At 34.7% G+C, this 23,432-nt stretch overlaps 1 protein-coding gene across 1 annotated transcript in view; it reads left to right on the top strand.

Annotated features, from left to right (window-relative positions):
- The first annotated feature begins 10,494 nt into the window (after positions 1-10,494).
- LOC137401120 (endoplasmic reticulum transmembrane helix translocase-like) overlaps positions 10,495-23,432 on the top strand; it is a 58,127-nt gene continuing 45,189 nt past the window's right edge. Inside the window, exons 1-8 of the mRNA XM_068087486.1 lie at positions 10,495-10,749; positions 10,926-11,012; positions 11,384-11,559; positions 17,529-17,639; positions 18,365-18,482; positions 19,020-19,089; positions 19,499-19,627; positions 21,226-21,333. Of these exons, the coding sequence (XP_067943587.1) occupies positions 10,495-10,749; positions 10,926-11,012; positions 11,384-11,559; positions 17,529-17,639; positions 18,365-18,482; positions 19,020-19,089; positions 19,499-19,627; positions 21,226-21,333 (1,054 nt within the window). The remainder of the gene's footprint in view (positions 10,750-10,925; positions 11,013-11,383; positions 11,560-17,528; positions 17,640-18,364; positions 18,483-19,019; positions 19,090-19,498; positions 19,628-21,225; positions 21,334-23,432) is intronic.

The following is a 23,432-nucleotide window of genomic DNA, read 5'->3' as shown; positions in this document are numbered from 1 at the left end:
TACAACGATATTAGACGAAATAAATATAATGTAATACTTACTTTTAAAGTCAATGTAACATCGAAGTTACGAAAGAACTCCTCTCTTTGCTGCTGCATGACCAATGATTTCTACAATAATTTCCAAAATTACTTTGTATAATTTAATTGTTTCATTTAAGCAAACCCTATAATTCGAAATATATTTAATATGTAGTTTATATTCTCAAGTTTCCTTTAATCAAAAATATAATTTAGTAAAATATTATAATGTAGTACTTACTTTCTTTTGAAGGTTGATCTTGAATCGAAAAGCCTTCTGTTTTTCAGGATCTACCTCTCTACCCCAAGGGCAGTAGCCCCATATCTCCACACACGTGTCGATGCAATTTGTCTGAGTTAGGAGTCTATCCACGTTTTTGTCTCGAGCACACATTGTAAACTATTATAAATAAAATGAGATGAAAAACTTATTCTTTCTCGTTGCTTATATAGTAAGTAGAAGCAATGTTATGGTTCATTAAATTTGTGTAATTTATGTTCACGAAATTGTAAAATCAGCTAAACAGTTTTCGCGAAATTCACTTTCGCGAAATTCAATTTCGCGAAAGTTGACTATATAATATATATGTGTAATTTCGCGAAATCCAATTTCGCGAAATTCACTTTCGCGAAATTTAATTTCGCGAAAGTTGACTATATAATATATATGTGTAATTTCGCGAAATCCAATTTCGCGAAATCCAATTTCGCGAAATTCACTTTCGCGAAATTCAATTTCGCGAAAGTTGACTATATAATATATATGTGTAATTTCGCGAAATCCAATTTCGCGAAATCCAATTTCGCGAAATTCACTTTCGCGAAATTCAATTTCGCGAAAGTTGACTATATAATATATATATAATGTGTAATTTCGCGAAATCCAATTTCGCGAAATTCACTTTCGCGAAATTCAATTTCGCGAAAGTTGACTATATAATATATATAATGTGTAATTTCGCGAAATTCACTTTCGCGAAATTCAATTTCGCGAAAGATGACTATATAATATATATATATAATGTGTAATTTCGCGAAATTCACTTTCGCGAAATTCAATTTCGCGAAAATCTGTTTACTATTTTCGCTTCATTGATTCTGTTGGATACGCCACTATTCTTCAATACTCTGTATAAGAAGCTTGCTCAGTGTAATTTTCCTTTTCATCACTTAGTCCTGCTCCTGATGCCTACTTATATACAGATTGAGATTTTGGGGCAATCGAGCGTTGATACCATAAGGCTTGTATGCTTCAGCTAGAATTCTGTTAGCCGGCTACTCGCGATTAAGTTCGTTGAGTGTCGCTGTGTTCAGGCTGTCGTGTGGACAAGCGCCTTGGCAATCAACCTGAGTGTTTTCCTAGGCTTGCCTATGGAATTCTCCTGTTTGGTTTGGCTTAACCATTCCATAACAGTCTCTTGCCCAGTAAATAGAGGGATGAGCAAAAAAAAAGAAGGCCCAATGGACAGATGGAGGAATTGTACTAAGGTAGGTATAGGTAAGTATTCGTTTTGAAGAGAATATAAAGAAAATGAATATATGTATTGTTTTGAATAAATGTAGTATGTATCATTTATTCTCTCAAAGATTGATGAATGATAACAGGGTTCTCTTTACCAAAAGTATTTTGTGATGATTTTATCGAAAGATTGTGTATTATATATCACTTCACAGTCTTTTCCATATTTTGAAGATATCAGTTAGAATGTGATGCTAGCAAGTCTACTAGTTTAATTTAATTAAAGGATTCATGGGTGCTTTACCGCTTCATGGAATAATTCTCAATATACTGATTACTCATGATGATCTCTCACAGTGCAATCAGGAGTGTTAATAAAGTACTGAGAATAAGTATATGTACAATTATTATAAAGTGTAGTAAGAGATCATCAGGTGTGTTAATAAAGTACAGAGAATAAGTATGTGTACAATTATTATAAAGTGCTGTAAGAGATCATTAGGAGTGTTAATAAAGTACTGAGAATAAGTATATGTACAATTATTATAAAGTACTGTAAGAGATCATTAGGAGTGTTAATAAAGTACAGAGAATAAGCATATGTACAATTATTATAAAGTACTGTAAGAGATCATCAGGAGTGTTAATAAAGTACTGAGAATAAGTATATGTACAATTATTATAAAGTACTGTAAGAGATCATCAGGAGTGTTAATAAAGTACTGAGAATAAGTATATGTACAATTATTATAAAGTGTAGTAAGAGATGATCAGGAGTGTTAATAAAGTACTGAGAATAAGTATATGTACAATTATTATAAAGTACTGTAAGAGATCATCAGGAGTGTTAATAAAGTACTGAGAATAAGTATATGTACAATTATTATAAAGTGCTGTAAGAGATCATCAAGAGTGTTAATAAAGTACTGAGAATAAGTATATGTACAATTATTATAAAGTGCTGTAAGAGATCATCAAGAGTGTTAATAAAGTACTGAGAATAAGTATGTGTACAATTATTATAAAGTGCTGTAAAAGACCATCAAGAGTGTTAATAAAGTACTGAGAATAAGTATGTGTACAATTATTATAAAGTGCTGTAAGAGAACATCAGGAGTATTAATAAAGTACAGAGAATAAGTATATGTACAATTATTATAAAGTGCTGTAAGAGATCATCAAGAGTGTTAATAAAGTACAGAGAATAAGTATATGTACAATTATTATAAAGTGCTGTCAGAGATCATCAGGAGTGTTAATAAAGTACAGAGAATAAGTATATGTACAATTATTATAAAGTGCTGTAAGAGATCATCAGGTGTGTTAACAAAGTACAGATAATAAGTATATGTACAATTATTATAAAGTGCTGTAAGAGTTCATCAAGAGTGTTAATAAAGTACAGATATTAAGTATGTGTACAATTATTATAAAGTGCTGTAAGAGATCATTAGGGGTGTTAATAAAGTACAGAGAATAAGTATATGTACAATTATTATAAAGTGCTGTAAGAGATCATCAGGTGTGTTAACAAAGTACAGATAATAAGTATATGTACAATTATTATAAAGTGTAGTAAGAGATCATCAAGAGTGTTAATAAAGTACAGAGAATAAGTATGTGTACAATTATTCTAAATTGCTGTATGAGATCATCAGGAGTGTTAATAAAGTACTGAGAATAAGTATATGTACAATTATTATAAAGTGCTGTAAGAGATCATCAGGTGTGTTAATAAAGTACAGAGAATAAGTATATGTACAATTATTATAAAGTACTGTAAGAGATCATTAGGAGTGTTAATAAAGTACTGAGAATAAGTAGATGTATAATTATTATAAAGTGTAGTAAGAGATGATCAGGAGTGTTAATAAAGTACTGAGAATAAGTATATGTACAATTATTATAGAGTGCTGTAAGAGATCATCAGGAGTGTTAATAAAGTACTGAGAATAAGTATATGTACAATTATTATAAAGTGCTGTAAGAGAACATCAAGAGTGTTAATAAATTACTGAGAATAAGTATATGTACAATTATTATAAAGTGCTGTAAGAGATCATCAGGAGTGTTAATAAAATACAGAGAATAAGTATGTGTACAATTATTTTAAAGTGCTGTAAGAGTTCATCAAGAGTGTTAATAAAGTACAGAGAATAAGTATATGTACAATTATTATAAAGTGCTGTAAGAGTTCATCAAGAGTGTTAATAAAGTACAGATATTAAGTATATGTACAATTATTATAAAGTGCTGTAAGAGATCATTAGGGGTGTTAATAAAGTACAGAGAATAAGTATATGTACAATTATTATAAAGTGCTGTAAGAGATCATCAGGTGTGTTAACAAAGTACAGATAATAAGTATATGTACAATTATTATAAAGTGTAGTAAGAGATCATCAAGAGTGTTAATAAAGTACAGAGAATAAGTATGTGTACAATTATTCTAAATTGCTGTATGAGATCATCAGGAGTGTTTATAAAGTACTGAGAATAAGTATATGTACAATTATTATAAAGTGCTGTAAGAGATCATCAGGAGTGTTAATAAAGTACAGAGAATAAGTATATGTACAATTATTATAAAGTGCTGTAAAAGATCATCAGGAGTGTTAATAAAGTACTGAGAATAAGTATGTGTACAATTATTATAAAGTGCTGTAAGAGATCATCAGGAGTATTAATAAAGTACAGAGAATAAGTATATGTACAATTATTATAAAGTGCTGTAAAAGATCATCAAGAGTGTTAATAAAGTACAGAGAATAAGTATATGTACAATTATTATAAAGTACTGTAAGAGATCATCAGGAGTGTTAATAAAGTACTGAGAATAAGTATATGTACAATTATTATAAAGTACTGTAAGAGATCATTAGGAGTGTTAATAAAGTACAGAGAATAAGTATATGTACAATTATTATAAAGTGCTGTAAGAGATCATCAGGAGTATTAATAAAGTACTGAGAATAAGTATATGTACAATTATTATAAAGTACTGTAAGAGATCATCAGGAGTGTTAATAAAGTACTGAGAATAAGTATATGTACAATTATTATAAAGTGTAGTAAGAGATGATCAGGAGTGTTAATAAAGTACTGAGAATAAGTATATGTACAATTATTATAAAGTACTGTAAGAGATCATTAGGAGTGTTAATAAAGTACTGAGAATAAGTATATGTACAATTATTATAAAGTGTAGTAAGAGATGATCAGGAGTGTTAATAAAGTACTGAGAATAAGTATATGTACAATTATTATAAAGTGCTGTCAGAGATCATCAGGAGTGTTAATAAAGTACAGAGAATAAGTATATGTACAATTATTATAAAGTGTAGTAAGAGATTATCAGGAGTGTTATTAAAGTACAGATATTAAGTATATGTACAATTATTATAAAGTGCTGTAAGAGATCATCAAGAGTGTTAATAAAGTACAGAGAATAAGTATATGTACAATTATTATAAAGTGCTGTAAGAGATCATCAGGTGTGTTAACAAAGTACAGATAATAAGTATATGTACAATTATTATAAAGTGCTGTAAGAGATCATTAGGGGTGTTAATAAAATACAGAGAATAAGTATATGTACAATTATTATAAAGTGCTGTAAGAGATCATCAGGTGTGTTAACAAAGTACAGATAATAAGTATATGTACAATTATTATAAAGTGTAGTAAGAGATCATCAAGAGTGTTAATAAAGTACAGAGAATAAGTATGTGTACAATTATTCTAAATTGCTGTATGAGATCATCAGGAGTGTTAATAAAGTACTGAGAATAAGTATATGTACAATTATTATAAAGTGCTGTAAGAGATCATCAGGTGTGTTAATAAAGTACAGAGAATAAGTATATGTACAATTATTATAAAGTACTGTAAGAGATCATTAGGAGTGTTAATAAAGTACTGAGAATAAGTAGATGTACAATTATTATAAAGTGTAGTAAGAGATGATCAGGAGTGTTAATAAAGTACTGAGAATAAGTAGGCCTATATGTACAATTATTATAGAGTGCTGTAAGAGATCATCAGGAGTGTTAATAAAGTACTGAGAATAAGTATATGTACAATTATTATAAAGTGCTGTAAGAGAACATCAAGAGTGTTAATAAAGTACTGAGAATAAGTATATGTACAATTATTATAAAGTGCTGTAAGAGATCATCAGGAGTGTTAATAAAGTACAGAGAATAAGTATATGTACAATTATTATAAAGTGCTGTAAGAGATCATCAAGAGTGTTAATAAAGTACTGAGAATAAGTATGTGTACAATTATTATAAAGTGTAGTAAGAGATCATCAAGAGTGTTAATAAAGTACAGAGAATAAGTATGTGTACAATTATTCTAAAGTGCTGTAAAAGATCATCAGGAGTGTTAATAAAGTACTGAGAATAAGTATGTGTACAATTATTATAAAGTACTGTAAGAGATCATCAGGAGTATTAATAAAGTACAGATAATAAGTATATGTACAATTATTATAAAGTGCTGTAAAAGATCATCAAGAGTGTTAATAAAGTACAGAGAATAAGTATATGTACAATTATTATAAAGTGCTGTCAGAGATCATCAGGAGTGTTAATAAAGTACAGAGAATAAGTATATGTACAATTATTATAAAGTGTAGTAAGAGATCATCAGGAGTGTTATTAAAGTACAGATAATAAGTATATGTACAATTATTATAAAGTGCTGTAAGAGTTCATCAAGAGTGTTAATAAAGTACAGATATTAAGTATATGTACAATTATTATAAAGTGCTGTAAGAGATCATGAAGAGTGTTAATAAAGTACAGAGAATAAGTATATGTACAATTATTATAAAGTGCTGTAAGAGATCATTAGGGGTGTTAATAAAGTACAGAGAATAAGTATATGTACAATTATTATAAAGTGCTGTAAGAGATCACCAGGTGTGTTAACAAAGTACAGATAATAAGTATGTGTACAATTATTATAAAGTGTAGTAAGAGATCATCAAGAGTGTTAATAAAGTACAGAGAATAAGTATGTGTACAATTATTATAAAGTGCTGTAAGAGATCACCAGGTGTGTTAACAAAGTACAGATAATAAGTATGTGTACAATTATTATAAAGTGTAGTAAGAGATCATCAGGTGTGTTAATAAAGTACTGAGAATAAGTATATGTACAATTATTATAAAGTGCTGTAAGAGATCATCAGGTGTGTTAATAAAGTACAGAGAATAAGTATATGTATAATTATTATAAAGTGCTGTAAGAGATCATTAGGAGTGTTAATAAAGTACTGAGAATAAGTATTTGTACAATTATTATAAAGTGCTGTAAGAGATCATCAGGTGTGTTAATAAAGTACAGAGAATAAGTGTATGTACAATTATTATAAAGTACTGATAAAGATTGTACATGAACATTTTCTTATGTATATATTCAATGTTTCATTTATACTATATTATCTTTATTGTGTCCTATCTACTTGAATATTTTCATATATTTCAAGTTAAACATAAACTATTTTATTTTTATTGAAACAAAATGATGATGGAAATAATGAATAATACATATAAATATATCTTTTAAAGTGAATAATTTTGTAATAAAACTAATCTTACATTCAACATATTAATTTCTCCAACAAATTTCAATCTTACATACAAAAAAATACAAAAAAAAAACCGAAAATAAATTCCTTAAAATTCTTAACCATTCAAGAGCTTCAACATTACAAAATCATCAAATCTTCAAAAAATAACTTTGTACATAAACACTTTCTCATATATATTCAATGTTTCAAATATATAACAATCTCCGGAAAATCAACCAGTCGGTGTTCCAGATATTAACCCCCTCACTCATCCGCTAGGTAATCTCTCGCTCTCCTCGATAATCCGCGAGATCCACTCCGGAAAACCATCCAGCCCTCGATGTCCCAGATATTCACCCCCACTATTCCACCGATAATCGGCGACGATTCGCCCGACTAATCCGCGACGATTCCCCCGACTAATCCCGCGATAATCCGCGTTCAATCGGATGACTCATCCCCCGCTAATCCGATGACTCATCCACAGATAATCCGCCGATTACGCCAGGAGCGGATCCGTAACCCCTCGAATTCAACCCCCTACTCTACACCACAATTTCCCCCGAAACCCCAACATCTCATTCAACTCCACACGATTCAATCTACACCCCTAGCCAATTTAATTCACAACCCCCTTTTTCTATCCCCCCGCTGGATCCGTCACTTTTGTGTGTAGATCTGCTCTCTATATACTACTACTGACTTTACCTCTTATAGGTCGATGAACACACACAAACCATCGCTTCGGAAAAGCTCTCTTCGACGATTAGGCTCACTCGTAAGAACATTTGCCATCATTTCTTCTCTGTAAATTGAGCAGAAAGACGAGGTGAACAAATTATGCAACATTAAGAAGCGTGTTGGAAATGAAATCGTTATACGATAAAACGAAGCAGCATTAAACTAAATCTTTATCACTTACAACTTATGGTGGGTGGTGAGATCGACTCTTGACTGAAGCAACTTCCTTCCGATGGTTGAGACAACTTCTAGTCATTTCTCAATATCTGTAAAGAGAAAAATGTAAAAAGCAAACTGAAAAGCTAATTTGTAAAGCCAAGTGGTTTCGAATAGTATAGCATATTTATAATGACTGACTTACCTCTTATAGGTCGACAAATATACACTAGCCATCGAAGAAATGTCCTCCGAGAAGAACAAATTCCCCGATTTCGAGGAAACACGCTTCTTTCGATTCAGCCTTGCTTGTCAGTCTTTCATTGTTGTATTTATTAGTCTCATTCCTTCGCTATAATAACAAAATGTTTTGCATATTGTAACGATGTTATTATGATGTTGTTTGCACATTATAACGAGATTTGCTATCGCTGATAAAGTTGTTAGCTCAATAACTCATAATAGACACTGTGATATAAATATAGTGTCACATGGGTGTCCAAACTTTTTGCAAAGGGGACCAGTTTGGTGTGTTTAAAATTTAGGGGGCCAACCTTGGGAAAGTTTTTAAAGTGTCATTTTACAAACGGAAATGACGGCACATTTAAAATTATTGGTGACATCATATCCGTTTGTGAAATAAACGGATGTGACATCACGACTTGAACATCAGTGACGTCATATCCGGTAATTTTGAAAACGGATATGACGTCATTAATACACTTATTCGTGAGGTCATATCAGTTTTCAAAGTACTGGATATGACGTCCCTAATACACTTGGTCGTGATGTCAGATCCGGTTTTAAAATTACTGGATATGACGTCACTAGTACACTTATTCGTGGCGTCATATCCGGTAATTTTGAAAACAGATATGACGTCACTAGTACATAGATTCGTGACGTCATATCCGTTTTCAAAATTACCGGATATGACATCACGGATCAATGTATCAGTGACGTCATATTCGGTAGTTTTGGAAACGGATATGACGTCACTAATACATTGACTCGTGACGTCACACCCTGCAGTTTTGAAAACGGATATGACGTCACGAATCAATGTATTAGTGACATCATATCCGGTAGTTTTGAAACCGAATATGACGTCATGAATTAGTGTATCCGTGACGTCATATTCGTTTTCAAAATTACCGGATATGATGTCACGAATCAATGTATCAGTGACCTCATATCCGGCAATTTTGAAAACGGATATGACATCACTGGTGCATGCATTCGGGACGTCATATCCGGCAATTTCAAAATTGGATATGACGTCACTAACACACGTATTCGTGAGGTCAAATCTGATTTCAAAATTACCAGATATGACGTCACGAATACATGTACTAGTGACGTCATATCCGGTTTTGAAATTACCGGATATGATGTCACGAATACATGCACCAGTGACGTCATATCTGTTTTTAAAATTACTGGATATGACGTCACGAATCGATGTATTAGTGACGTCATATCCGGTAATTTCAAAACCGGATATGACGTCACTAGTACACGTATTCGTGACGTCATATCCGATTTCATAATTATCGGATATGACGTCACAAATCAATGTATCAGTAATTTTGAAAACGGATATGACGTCACTGGTGCATGTATTCGTTTCATATCCGTTTTCAAAATTACCAGATATGACGTCACGAATCAATGTATCAGTAATTTTGAAAACGGATATGACGTCACTGGTGCATGTATTAGTGACGTCATATCCGGTTTCAATATTACCGAATATGACGGCACTAATACATGTATTCGTGACGTCATATCCGATTTCAAAATTACCGGATATTACGTCACTTTCGTTCTGAAGGAAGAAAAATTTCACTCACTAGCTTATAAATTTATCTAATCACCGACAAAATACAGTCAAACTCGTGCACTCAGTAGTGACAATGATCGACTCTCACTCACCCAGTGACTAGTGTAGTAGAACTAACTAGTGGTAGTACTAACAAGTAGTAGCCCAACTAGTAGTAGTCGTAGACTTTAGCAATAGTAATGGAACTAGTAGTAAACTAGTCGAAGTGGCTCACTTGTGAAATGTCATGCCCTTTCCTTTGAAAGTCCATTCCTGCAGTTTTTGCAGTTCCTGGAATAACAATAGCACTGTGCACCTACACCGTTCTTTCTCTTACATAAATTATTGGTAGTAATCTCAGTAGTCTGTTCCTTTGATTTAGCGGTGTATTCGTGATCTTCCATAGCTGTTAAATCTGAAAGTAGATTTCTTTCTCACGTTGAACACAATGCAATCAACTCAAACGCTAACCGAACATGGCGTCAGCCGGATTTTCGTACTCGCGTGTGACCTTTGCCATTTCAGGGGTTTTAAGTTCAATGGTCCAAGCCATCTGCAAGGTAGTATTTAATCTCAAAAAATGTTTTTTGGATTTTACAAACAGTAAAAAAGTATTTTCAAATTGCATTAATTTTATTATGTTGACAATAAAAAATTTAAACATTGTCCAAAGATTTATGTATAATTGGCCAACTAGCCATCTTTCGAAAAAAATATGGCAGCTTCCATTGATCAGAACATCAAATCGATTTCTCTACATAAATCTATTCCTGTTGTGTTTCACGGATATGTCCTTCCGTTTATTGTGCTATATTCAGTATGGCTGTACTTTTGGACGATTGTTTATGGCGTAGACGATTATTGGGAGGCTGGGCTAATTGCTCTTGCGATTATTGGGATTTTACAAATTCTAGTTTGCCTTTTTTGTTATTGGTCAGTCCATATACGAGCTCGTTTGGCTTCGTTCTCGGTAAGTTTGGCTTAGTGTTAGGACGACCCCTTAGCGTTAGTTGCGTTTTTCATAACACTATCCTACAGTTTACCTCATGCTTCGTCTTATTTTCACTAGTGGTTGATGTATATCTTTTTTATGAGCTCGTTTGTACTGACATCTTGTCATAGCAAGCTTTGCTGTTATAACTTCAGGCTGTTTCTATTCAAGAAGCTGAGTTTGTTAAAGTAATACCAACAGCCAACAATGGAAGCACAGAGATGGTCAATGTTCACAAACAGGTTTGCTAGTAGTCATTCTTTACTTTGTTTTAAAACCTCAAATATTTCTATACAGAGATTATACTTCTACATAGCCTAACTTTGAGAAAAAACTTTCTTGAATACTTATTTGCTCGCTATTCGCTATAACTACTTTCATGTAGAGTCAGTTCTACTACTATTGCTGTGTTGCAATAAAAATATGTTGCTTTTGTCAGCCCTTCGTCATTAATAGCTCATTCTATGCGTTGAATTTATCATTGATTATAAAATTGACTCATCATTCTTTAACTCATTATAGCAAAGTCATATTTATTGATAATTTGTTTGTCACACTAGTTTGTTTGTCCCCCTAGTATTTAATTACTATGGGATTCATCATTGGATTCTAGGACGGAATGGTTTGGTTCGTTTTCCAAAAGATCAAATATGTTTATGATGCATCAGAGAAGAAACAGTTTTCAGCAGTCGAGTTTCCAATTTCCGAAACAATTGGCTACTATGCAAGAAGTAAGGGTCTGGATAATCCACAAATAACCAATGCCATGACGAAATACCAAAACAATGCGTGAGTCATCAGCCATTCCCATTTGTTATTATTATAGGATAATGCATCAGCAGTTTGAGGAATCTAAACTTTTTTTCAGTTCAACATAGGATTAGTGTATCCTGAACATTCCTTTTGTGTATTCTCTCTTAGTATAAATTTTGGTTGTCCTCAATAGTAGCAGATGGCTGGAAGCTCATTATTGTTTTCTGGTTTGCATTTAAAACACATTGTTTATATAACTGAAACACAAAACAAGAACATTTTTCTAAGTTATCAATTTATTTGTTCAAACTAATTTGCTAAGCAGTTTATTCAAATCAACAGCTATAAATAGCAAAGTGTATTAGAGATGGGCTGAGACATTAGTATTATCATTTACCGTTCTAATTAGTTTGCTGGAATCTTGGTTGCAATAAAAATACATTAGTCATTATCAAGTCATTGTCGGGTTCTATCTCATTTCTTTAGTGCATTACTTATAGTTGTCTAACAAATGTAATAGTTTATGTTTCTTTAAAGGTTGGCTTGCAACAAAATTCACATTACAGTTATTTGGTATCAAAAGATTCATCATGTCTTACTCTGCTGTGTTGCAGGTGCAAAATATGTGGGAATGTGATTACAAGCTCAAAGACGAACAGTTAATCGTAGCCATCACGAAACCGCCGTAGATTGATATCAGTTTATTTCTTTAACATAGTCATTACATTTGGCTATTGTTTTGTCATGTGATGTTCTCACATAAATTGAAAGGCCAATAAAAGGCTCCATATAAAACTTCTCGTAGCACTAGTTTATGACAAACACTTCAGGTTTTACCGAAGACCCCGTAACAAATATAGATGCTCGCTACTTTACAGTTTTGTTTGGGTTTGGTCTAATCGTCTAGTTGTAATCTGATCATGTGACCCATACTTTGCGAATAATATCTGCAGCATTTTTCGATTATCACAGGTGACCAACAAGCTCATCATGTTTATCAGACAATGATATGTACTCTTTCGAGCTAAGGTTAAAACATTAAACAAATTTTCACGGTAGGTTATAAGATATCAGTACTGAAAGTGACAGCATTACAAGATGATGAAATAGACGCATTAGAACAATATACATGGTTTTATTGAATGCGTATATTTGTACAAGCATATTTGTAAAAATATTTCGACGAATGAGGTTGTGTGAAAGAGTAAACAGAAGCCATCTTGTACAACTACGTCCCATTTGAGCCGTTTTGGAAAGAGATTCTAATCTATGGCAGTCTCGTTATGGCGGCGATTAACTGTTCGTTTTTGAGCTTTTCAGAGCTTGTAATCACATTTCCACATATTTTGCACCTACAACACAGCAGAGTAAGACATAGCGAATGGTTTGATAACAAATAACTGTAATGTGAACTTTGTTGCAAGTCAACCATTAAGATAACATAAATGTGTGAATATTAGATATATATATATATACAGTAATACTTCAACTTACGAGTGCTCTAACGTACGAGAAACTTGAGATACGAGCCAGCTTTTAAGCAGGTTTTAGCACTAACATACGAACAATGTTAGAGATACGAGCACGTGAGTCAGTTGCAATGTATGCCAGAGGTATTTTATGAGAACAGCATCACTCTGTATTTTGCAACTACTCAGGTTATACTTTTGTACCGTGTTTTCTGTGCGCAATTTGCAGTGCAGAATTATGTGAATTAAAAGTACGGTGCGTAGACTGAAAGTTTGCCAGTAAAATGAAAGATAATGGAAAGAAAAAGCAAATTATAACAATTGATATTAAACGGAAAATTATTGTAAAATATGCGAAATGTGTATGCGTGATTGATCTAGCTCAGCAATATGACAAAAATACATCTACAATTATCAAACCGAAGGGTTATATTCCGGGCATTTAGTTTGCAAAAGGACTAACCATAGTTTCTAAACGACGCAGCGATCTTCACGACCGCTGATGGAGAGACTGCTCAGGCATTGGATAAAAGATAAACAATTGGCCAGTGACAGCGTAACTGAAACGATGTTTCAAGAAAGGCGAAAAGGCCTATGGGCAAGGCCAAGCATGGTGTCACACACAAAGGCAATTTTTTTTCTGCCTTTTGCAACCATAATTTCCAGTTAATTGGCGAGTAAACATGTTCAGACATGTGGACACGCAAAAGTTTTCATAATGAAATCTTCTCTCATGAAAATATTGGGCATGCAAGTAGGATTTTACTGTATGGTGTGTGACGCGCGGGACAATTGATCATATTCTCTCAAACTTTGCAATTCATTCTGAAATAAATTTTGGTTTCATTTTATAATCAATACAAGGGTGGATTTTATAGCCCATGAGTTTTTTCCGAGCAAATGCAAATTTCTCCTTATAATTCAGGCGAGCAAAAATTAGTTTGTCTCGCGCGTCACAATTTTAGTGCATTTAGTTGCAGCCTGTTCTCCCTAAGCTATCTGAGATGAAAAATTCTTATCTATAATTCGATTTTAGGCTGCTATAGCTTAGCCAAAGTTGCCAATTTGCTGAAAATACTGCAAGTTTCTGTTTTATAGGTACATGGAAGTATTTGTGACGCGCGGGACATTTTTAATAATATGGTGATGTCTGCCTTTGTTTGGGAGTTCTCTTTGATACCCTGGCATGTGAAAGTAATGCTAGATACTCTAAGTTTAAAAGCCAGTTTCTTTGAGAAAAATAATGAATTAGAATTATTTTATGATGTTTTGTAACTCAGAATCTGGAGCGTGCCAATATTAGCCTACACTTCTGATACACACACCTAGTGTGCAAATCACGAGGTAATCTTTGAACCAAATGTGTATTTTTAAAGCACGGTCACAAAAATTCTCTTTCACTCACGCATTGAATTTTCAGTCAGTAGAGAAAGTAGGTTTCCCTTCTAGATATGGTAAGACTTTTTTCTGAACTGGCATGTATTCTAATGACGGCCAAATTGCTGTTAACATCATGCCACACTTCCTGTCCACAAGCGACCAAAGCTTCGGAAACACCTGCTGAACTACACGTTGAGTAACATCTTTGAGATTTTCAGTAAGGAATATCTAGATGTCAAGGTGAGCCCTAGTAAATTTTAAAAGTTGGGCCCAGTAAATTGCAAGCCAGTTTCTAGACATGATCAAATTGTCTGTGCTTGCAAATACTGCGAAAATGCGGAATTAGCTCTACTGGGACTGCGGCAGACCAGTGTCTGTTATTTGGAAATGCCTACTACTGTTCACGAGCTACTGAAAAGAACTGTGTGTAACATGGAAAATGAATCATGTGTAAAGAGGGAATGTGACTCTTGTGGCGCCAATCCAATCAATAGTTTGGTTGTTAGCGCTAAAGAACATTTGAATTTCTATCAGTGGAGAGATGGTGAAAACGGCTTCCTAAACAAGCTCGAAGATCTGATGCCATCGTCTGACTTGCTTGTGCTGCTGAAATACCAACAGAAATCACTTTCCCTTCATATGTACACTTCCAACCGTCAACACAAACCAATCAGTTATCTCAAACAGAAATTGAAAAATGGGGAAGTGATCATTCACAAAGATTTCAGTGAGAACTTCAACTGTAAGCAAGCAACCGAAATCCAAAGCACCTACTAAACTACAATAGGGGTGGCAGTATTCACTGTCATGATTTATTATAAGCTGATAGAGTCCTAGCCCAAAAATGCTGTGCAATAGCTAGTGATAGCCTAGAACACACTAAGGATGCTGTTTGCACGTTCAATAGAGAACTTGTGAAATCTCTGAAAGCAAAAAATATTAATTGGCAACATATTCATTATGTAAGTGATGGATCCGCTTCGCAAATCAAAAATCGGCTCACAGTTCAAATCTTGATTGGCCATAAGGAAGAAATGGGTATGCCAGCTGACTGGAGTTTTTTGAGACATCGAATGGCAAAGGTACAGTAGATGGTGTTGGGAAAGCATCAAACCACAGGTTCTAATGACAGTATATCGAGGATGGTTTGTCGTAAACTCGGCAAAGTCATTTGCAGAAGCTGCAACAATAATAACTTCAAATCAGTGAAACCAATGATGATTTTATACATCTCAGAAAATATGATCACTAAAACAGCAAGGATCTGCAAAGAACGCCGGTCCACTGCACCTCCAATTCATGGCATTCGATCTTGCCATCACACAGCAATTAAAGAAGATGTTGATGTTACTCTGATTGAATGGTGTTCTTCCACTTGGCAGCCAGTTCCATTCACACCGAGCAGCAAACCTAATCAAAAGGTGACCACAGGAGATACTTCACAAACATTGACTCAGTTCTTACCACAAACGCTGGTCGCAGTGGCCTATGCCTCCGAAGTCAGCATTGGAGAAATCCTCACAGGGGAAGCTAATGAAGGTAGCTACACTATAAAGTACATACACCGTGCATGCAAGCCGTTCACGTGGCCAAACCTCGACGACATAAGAACCACCCACAGGAATTTTCTTCTTAAAGTATTTCCAGTTATTGTACCAGCAGCAACTACCAGGTCACTGAAACACTTTGTACTAGAAAATAAGGCAATCATAATAGCAGAATATTTTTTTAAGAAAAAATAGTTTACTGCATGAAAGTCTGACAATCTTCAAGTTATATGTGTTTTATGTTTAAATAAAATAAATACCATATGTAGCAATTTTAAACTATTGGTTGGTTTAGCATGAGTATATTCAATGTTACAACTGCAACTCATAACAATTTGTGGTATAACAACTACAAAACATAGAAGAACGCTTAATTTTTCATAGTTGTTATTTTTGTCCCGCGCGTCACAGTCCCGCGTGTCACAGGTGGTAGTCTTCTTTCAAACCTAACAGAATCATTAAACTTTGGCCTGAAAACAAAATGGTATGTATTCCTAATAGAAAGACAATAGAGCTTTGATCCTGTCAAATAATAATGTTGTGAGTCCAAAATTTCAGAAGAATTTTCCAATTGAACAAAGAGTAGTTTTTCATGCCAAATTATGGTCCCGCGCGTCACAACAGCTTTAATGGTTCATAATTTGTTAATGCAATGCATGACAAAGATGAAATCTCATTCAGTGATAGTTGATGTCAAGTGCTTTCTTAAACAGTACGAATGACACCAGAATTTCGCATTTGAGCTGAGAAGTATGCAAGGAAGCGTTCAAATGTCCCGCGCGTCACAATCCTGCCAAAAACGGCCTTACCCCTATGTGAAAAGGCCGGTGCTATCTATAAAAATTATAAAAATAGACTTTCGGACAAGTTGGTTAGTGGTCGTGCATTAACCCTTTGTGACGACACCAGTGTCCGTCCTAATCGCAACACGTTGAAAGGGCGACAAAGGTAAACGTCCTTAGATAGGTTTATCTTAAAACGGCCGGCTAGTCGTGAAAGCGGAACAAAGGAAAAATTAGCCAACCAGCGAGAAACTAACTTCCAACTATGAACGCCGAAGAAATTTTAATTACGAAAAATGAAAGTTTGCTTTTAGGTTTGCTTTTAAGTTTGTTTTTAAGACTTTGATAAAATTCAAATTTATCAAATTCAACTGTTGTAATGAAGAATAACACTTATATCTCCCTCCCTGGCAAATGCTAGCGTTAGCTGCTACTGTATGTATTTAATTTTTCATTTTAATTAATCACATTTCCTTGCATTGTTTTTTATTTGTTGCCTTTTGAAAGCATGTGGTAAGTTAGGACAATAACCAACATGTTTTTTCTGTTACAATATCTAGTTTTGAGTGTTTTATTTGCATATTTTAGAGTATAGAAACCAATTAATATATATTTAATTGTTCTATATATAAATAAATTGCACCAACATGCGAGTAAATTGACATACGAGCTCAGTCTCGGAACGCATTAAGCTCGTAAGTCGAAGTATGACTGTATATATATAGTAGATGCCTATGTTGTGACTGACATATAAAAATAGGGATTAATCAGTCAGGAATGAGTCAAAGCCTAGCTGAAATAATTGCAAGTAAAACCTTTGTCTCTAGCCTGCAGATGGACATTCCACCTTTCATGGAGCTGTTCATAGAAAGAGCCACCGCTCCCTTCTTCGTCTTTCAAGTTTTCTGTGTTGGCCTCTGGTGTTTGGATGAATACTGGTAAGGCAAGGTTGTTGTTACTCAGGTCTATCATAGACAGATTTACGTAATGTTCTTTGGTTGTTGTGTCACAGTAGCTTCTTCTCTTATCTCATGTATTTCGCCTCAACCTGTTACATATTTGACTACCTATTCTGTGATGATGGTTTTATATATTTAGTAATTAAATGGCATTAGTTTTATCTACCCAAACAGTTAGTTTAACTGTTATTGTTACTGAACATCGTAACTGTATATGAAAAAGATACTGATTATTTTATAAAATGTATTATAATTTTATTTGAAGTATATTTGGGATAATTGAGAAGCAATGAAAATAAAAATACATGTACATGATGGATTTTTCAACTCTAAAGAGAGTGTTAATACACTTTTTCTGCTTGCTGAAAATCGAACCAACTGCTTTGGTATAAATATATATAAAATCAATTTATGTATATGCATTTATACAAAACAATTTATGTGTATGCATTTACAAACGTAAATCTATGTATATACGTTAAATAACATCTTTGAAATATCAGTATCTAGTAGTCATACCGTGAATCCGTAAATTGAAATAGCCTCTATAAAACTGATTCTCCATTAAATGTGTGGGTGCGTGCTAATGTTGCATGGCTCCGTCTTATGACAGAGCAGCAACAAGCATTCTAGTTCATCCTAATCAGATTAGTTTTAATCAATGGGAGTTGCCTTATATTGATAAGTTTTGATATTCACTACAGGTATTACAGTCTCTTTACCCTTTTCATGCTGATTGCATTTGAGGGCACCCTTGTTCAGCAGCAAATCAGAAACATGGCTATGATTCGTGAGATGGGCAACAAGCCTTACCGAGTGCAGGTCAGTCCTCGACTCTTTCTTGACTCACTTAACTTTCCCTCAACACTTATCAAGCATATTTGTACCTTCAGCTGTACCTTCTATATATCTACAAGTAATCAAATTATTATTACCAAATACCAAATGATTATTTGGTTTTTAGAGTTTTATGAAGAAGCTGGGGAGGCTAATCATACTCATAAAATAAGCTTAATATGAAATAGGATTTCTTGTAAAAGATATTTTGTTAGACGATTTTAGTTCCTCAAATATCTTTGGTCGAGTTTTGTTCTTTTTAGCAGCTGTTTAGCTGGCCTCATAACGAGTCATGATTATGTGGGTCCATGCGCAGTTCAACATTCAGGTGGTGGTTAGCATTTCACCAATAATCTCTTATGACGAATATAATTGAAGTGTAGATGTAGGGGAATTTGGAAATCTCTCAGCCTATTTACATGTAGATTGTGGTTACTAGTGGTTACTAGGAGTTGAAGGATTAATATATGCAACTCATGCTTATTAATCAGATTCTATGACCGACTTTGGCACCTTTTGCAGGTTTATAGAAATGCCAAGTGGATTTCTCTTAACTCAGATTTTCTCCTACCTGGAGACATCGTGTCTATCGGTGAGTGAACTTGTCATTACTTTCTTACATCTACAATTTCTTACGTCTGCTACATCTACACATCTGCTACATCTACACATCTGCTACATCTACACATCTGCTACATCTACACGTCTGCTACATCTACACATCTGCTACAACTGTTGGCGAAAGGTTTATCTCAAGTTTCATAGACATTCACTCTCTAACTCTGCTAAAAGAAGTTGGAGATGACCAAGTTACTGGCCGCTCTAGATCTCTGGGAAGTTTCTTTAATAGTGGCTACGTGAGACGAAATTCTCTTTAAAGATGCTTGCTACTTCTAAAGAACATTTGCAGAAAATGCAGGTGTTTGCATTCATGTTCCATGAGCATGCCCTTACTAAGCTTGCTTTACGAGTCTTATTAATTGAAAGTGTTCGATGTACAGGGCGAAGTAAGGATGACAATCCTATCCCTTGTGATATACTCCTCCTCAAAGGCTCTTGTATTGTCGATGAGTCAATGCTGACAGGAGAATCTGTACCCGTGATGAAGGAGTCTATCGAGGACCTGGATAGTGAGTTATTCTCTTCTCCCCTGACTAGTAATTTTGCTCTCGTGTTGAAAGGTGTTGGCTGATTTTATATGCCAGACATTTCTACTCTCATGGTAGATTCAGATTGTGTCTTGCCATGTTCCTAGTTCTGTTCCCATGTTTGTAGTTTCTCTCTGCGCGGTTGCAGTTTATTAATAATGTATTGGTACTAGTGAGAATATGAAATAGGGAAGTGTGAGCTACTGCATCTACTATTAGATTCACTGCTCTAGGTGCGGGAGATGCGAGTTCAGTTTTCATTTGCAACTTTCTTATGTAGTTGTGTAGTTTGATCATCTCCGTGTGTAATGTACTGTATTAGCGTATACGCATTTACTAATGTTACACGCTACGAATTTTTGTTCTTATATTTTTCGAATATTTTTCATCTTCATAGCGTGTAAACGGTTTCAAACATCGCATATTTATTTCTTTGAAGCGATTCAAACTTCTAACTGAAGGGGGGTATTTTTGAAAACATCGTATCAACAACGAAGTACTGTGTATGATGTAAACACTAATATTCATATTATTGCATGCATCTGCGATCGGTGTTGGATTTTCATCATAAAATGTCAAAACGCCTAAATATTTTATGAATTTTAAAACAAAATATTTTAAAATGCCAAAACGTTGGGAAACTTTTCTTTCAACTTCCGAGTTATTTTCTAAAAAGATGAGCACTCTGTTCCCAGGCGTGTTAGGTATCACAATGCTCGACCTGGTGGTCGCATTAAACATTTTATAAAGATAGATGGCTGGAAAGAAAAGAATACGGCTGTGTACAACCAGCTGGCTGATGCCGTAAATAGTCGTTGTAAATTGGAAGGAGACCATTGACATTTGACCTTAGACGCGTTTTAATAGTGTCAGCCGTGATATAAAATATGCACCCAGCTGTAGCTAAAAGCGTGACAGGCTAATATACAAAACGTGCAGTTGTGCAACAATTTCTTCGTAGCATGTAAACCCATCAGCAACAAATTATGTAAATACGTCCTCCTCATTCCTACGATCAAAACCTCAACTTCAAAGCTCAAAAATTCGTAGCATGTAACACTAGTGATTATTAAACATGTGTACTGTTGGAGGGCGGACAGTTGTGAGTCAGATATGCTGGTCCTTCAATTGAATTTTACCCAAACCCTTTTGTTTTCAAAACTATAATTGTAATAATAAATAACGGAAGCTCTGTTAATTCAGTGTGGCTGGAGGCAGCTGAGAAGGGAGCAGGTAATCAAACTAGCTTGTGTAAAGCCTTCTAAACCTAGCTGGTCCACAGTCTAAACCTAGCTGGTCCACAGTCTAAACCTAGCTGGTCCACAGTCTAAACCTAGCTGGTCCACAGTCTAAACCTACCTGGTCCACAGTCTAAACATAGCTGGTCCACAGTCGAAACATAGCTGGTCCACAGTCTAAACCTAGCTGGTCCACAGCCTTTTAAATGTTTTCTCATTTTACTATTTCCAAACCGAAGCTGGGCTGTTTTTCTTCAGATTGTGTATTCCTGCTTACATGACACTTTTACATGCTTTACATGCCTACATGACTATTTCTACATAATGACACTCTTTTTCCAGAAAATGCTGTGTTAGATTTGACTTGTGACAGCAAGCTAAGGCTACTGTTTGGAGGTACCAGGGTTGTACAGCACAGCCCTCCGCCTAAGGGGGCTTCAAGTTTAAAAGGTAGATCAGTTACTGATATACTGAGGTGCTCTCAGATGCTTTTGCTAAGCTGTATTCTTCTTTCCCTCTAGAATATGAGTGTATATCACGTTATAGTGTGCATACATTGGTTAATGCCAGTGCTTTATATAGCAACTAAACAGAAATGCATTATTTGAATGACTCATGCGATTTTTTAACTTGTGCAAACATCTTGGTTTTGTAACTGCTTCATTATGGCAATAGCAAAATGTTAAGAACCTGTCATAACATGTCACTTTCGTATTAATTCTTTTCTACTAGCAGGTTCCCATTTGGAAAATCTGGTGCATATATTGCTGACGACTGAGTTTTTTTCTCCATTTTGAGCTGTAGTTAGTATTGTTTATAACTACGCTTAATCTTTTAAAAGTATTTCATCATTACTTTTGAGTATCGTATGTACTATCATCATTCTAATTCAAACCAAAATGTATGAACAGTATGTTTTAGATATAGGACAGCTGCAAATACCGACATGCTGTCTATAAGCTCTTTTTGAACAGCAAAAGTTAGATTCACATCAAAGATTCACCATATTAGGTCCTAGATATGACCATTGAGCTCACCGTTATTAGGTCCTAGATATGACCATTGAGCTCACCGTTATTAGGTCCTAGATATGACTATTGAGCTCACCGTTATTAGGTCCTAGATATGACCATTGAGCTCACCGTTATTAGGTCCTAGATATGACTATTGAGCTCACCGTTATTAGGTCCTAGATATGACCATTGAGCTCACCGTTATTAGGTCCTAGATATGACCATTGAGCTCACCGTTATTAGGTCCTAGATATGACTATTGAGCTCACCGTTATTAGGTCCTAGATATGACTATTGAGTTCACTGTTATTAGGTCCTAGATATGACCATTGAGCTCACCGTTATTAGGTCCTAGATATGACCATTGAGCTCACTGTTATTAGGTCCTAGATATGACCATTGAGCTCACTGTTATTAAGTCCTAGATATGACCATTGAGCTCACCGTTATTTGGTCCTAGATATGACCATTGAGCTCACCGTTATTAGGTCCTAGATATGACCATTGAGCTCACTGTTATTAGGTCCTAGATATGACCATTGAGCTCACCGTTATTAGGTCTTAGATATGACCATTGAGCTCACCATTATTAGGTCCTAGATATGACTATTGAGCTCACCGTTATTAGGTCCTAGATATGACCATTGAGCTCACCGTTATTAGGTCCTAGATATGACCATTGAGCTCACCGTTATTAGGTCTTAGATATGACCATTGAGCTCACCGTTATTAGGTCCTAGATATGACCATTGAGCTCACCGTTATTAGTTCCTAGATATGACCATTGAGCTCACCGTTATTAGGTCTTAGATATGACCATTGAGCTCACTGTTATTAGGTCCTAGATATGACCATTGAGCTCACCGTTATTAGGTCCTAGATATGACCATTGAGCTCACTGTTATTAGGTCCTAGATATGACCATTGAGCTCACCGTTATTAGGTCTTAGATATGACCATTGACCTCACCGTTATTAGGTCCTAGATATGACTATTGAGCTCACCGTTATTAGGTCCTAGATATGACCATTGAGCTCACCGTTATTAGGTCCTAGATATGACCATTGAGCTCACCGTTATTAGGTCCTAGATATGACCATTGAGCTCACCGTTATTAGGTCTTAGATATGACCATTGAGCTCACCGTTATTAGGTCCTAGATATGACCATTGAGCTCACCGTTATTAGGTCCTAGATATGACCATTGAGCTCACTGTTATTAGGTCCTAGATATGACCATTGAGCTCACCGTTATTAGGTCTTAGATATGACCATTGAGCTCACCGTTATTAGGTCCTAGATATGACTATTGAGCTCACCGTTATTAGGTCCTAGATATGACCATTGAGCTCACCGTTATTAGGTCCTAGATATGACCATTGAGCTCACTGTTATTAGGTCCTAGATATGACCATTGAGCTCACCGTTATTAGGTCCTAGATATGACCATTGAGCTCACCGTTATTAGGTCCTAGATATGACCATTGAGCTCACCGTTATTAGGTCCTAGATATGACCATTGAGCTCACCGTTATT

This window comes from Watersipora subatra, chromosome 7 (assembly GCF_963576615.1).
Source record: "Watersipora subatra chromosome 7, tzWatSuba1.1, whole genome shotgun sequence".
Lineage (NCBI taxonomy): Eukaryota > Metazoa > Bryozoa > Gymnolaemata > Cheilostomatida > Watersiporidae > Watersipora > Watersipora subatra.
Note: the sequence above shows the minus strand (reverse complement) of the source record. Positions and strands in the feature narration are given on the sequence as shown.